Source organism: Pteropus alecto, unplaced genomic scaffold (assembly GCF_000325575.1).
Source record: "Pteropus alecto unplaced genomic scaffold, ASM32557v1 scaffold196, whole genome shotgun sequence".
NCBI classification, from domain to species: Eukaryota; Metazoa; Chordata; class Mammalia; order Chiroptera; family Pteropodidae; genus Pteropus; species Pteropus alecto.
This window is the reverse complement of record NW_006439717.1, coordinates 1,148,377-1,149,784: the sequence shown is the minus strand read 5'-3', so window position 1 is coordinate 1,149,784 and position 1,408 is coordinate 1,148,377. Positions and strand designations below refer to the sequence as shown.

The window sequence follows — 1,408 nt, the reverse complement described above, 5'->3', positions numbered from 1 at the left end:
GGGCGTGGTGACAAAATGGGCAGCTGACTGCAGGTGAAAGCAGAGCCTTGCCTTAAGGGGACAAGTGGAGGCACAGGCTCTGGGGCCTAAGCCAGGCCAGCTTTTCATCCACCTGGGCCACCTCCTCCCTATTCACATACCAGAAACCTGTCCTTTAAACTGCAGTCCTCCTATTCCCCAATCTTTACCAGCTCTTTCAGGCAGGGACCCCAGCTCAAATCAAGCCGATCCTAGACTGCAGCTCTGGATGCTTGCTGGAAGTCGCTGACCTCCAACCCCGCCTGCTTGTGGCCTGTAGTCTCCATCCCTGCTTGCTTCCCCATCAGCAACAGGGGGAACTAAGTAGGCAGTGCGCCAGCAACCAGAGAGGGAGGGTGCGGCGCTCCTGCTGCTCCGCAGGGGTGGGGCGTCCCCCTCCCCACTTAGCCGCACAGTCAGGCCAATGGGAGGAGCTGCCCGTTCCCCCCCTGAGTCCACAGGACTATAAAGCCGCCTCGCAGAGGTCTGCAGCTCTGGGATCAGCTCCGCCAGTGTTGACTGCCCATCCTCAGCCGCCATGAGCCATCCGTCGGGCCTCCGGGCCAGCGTCAGTTCCACCTCCTACCGGCGCACCTTCGGGCCACCGCCCTCACTATCTCCAGGGGCCTTCTCCTACTCGTCCAGCTCCCGCTTCTCAGGCAGCCGCCTGCTGGGCTCGGCGTCCTCCGGCTCCTCGGTGCGCCTGGGCAGCTTCCGCGTCCCCCGGTCCGGCGCGGGCGCCCTCCTGCGCCTGCCCTCGGAGCGCCTCGACTTCTCCATGGCCGAGGCCCTCAACCAGGAGTTCCTGGCCACGCGCAGCAACGAGAAGCAGGAGCTGCAGGAGCTCAACGACCGCTTCGCCAACTTCATTGAGAAGGTGCGCTTCCTGGAGCAGCAGAACGCGGCCTTGCGCGGCGAGCTGAGCCAGGCCCGGGGCCAGGAGCCGGCGCGCGCCGACCAGCTGTGCCAGCAGGAGCTGCGCGAGCTGCGCAGGGAGCTAGAGCTGCTGGGCCGCGAGCGCGACCGGGTGCAGGTGGAGCGCGATGGACTGGCAGAGGACCTGGCGGCACTCAAGCAGAGGTCAGGGGCCAAGACGGGGCGGCGGCCGTCGAGGCAGCTGCGCCTCGCTTCCCTCCCTACCAGCCACCCGAGGGAGTGGCTTCCCTGGTCAACCCAGGCAGGCATGTGCAGGCAGCATCCTCGCCCCCCCACCATCCCACCCCGATCACTATGTCTCCCCTGTGTATAAAGGGGCCCAGCCTGTTAGAAAATGAAGCAAGTCCATCAGGCAGCCCGAAGACCCCTCCTCAGAGTCCTGGGCAGTAACAGCCTCTACCTCAGGTTCTGGGGAGCGGGGAGGACCGTGACCCCACATCTCAGGCTGCCCGCT

General features: G+C 65.4%; 1 protein-coding gene across 1 annotated transcript in view; it reads left to right on the top strand.

Annotated features, from left to right (window-relative positions):
• The first annotated feature begins 317 nt into the window (after nt 1-317).
• PRPH (peripherin) overlaps nt 318-1,408 on the top strand; it is a 3,729-nt gene continuing 2,638 nt past the window's right edge. The window contains exon 1 of the mRNA XM_006916812.1: nt 318-1,098. Within this exon, the coding sequence (XP_006916874.1) occupies nt 557-1,098 (542 nt within the window). The 5' untranslated portion in view covers nt 318-556. The remainder of the gene's footprint in view (nt 1,099-1,408) is intronic.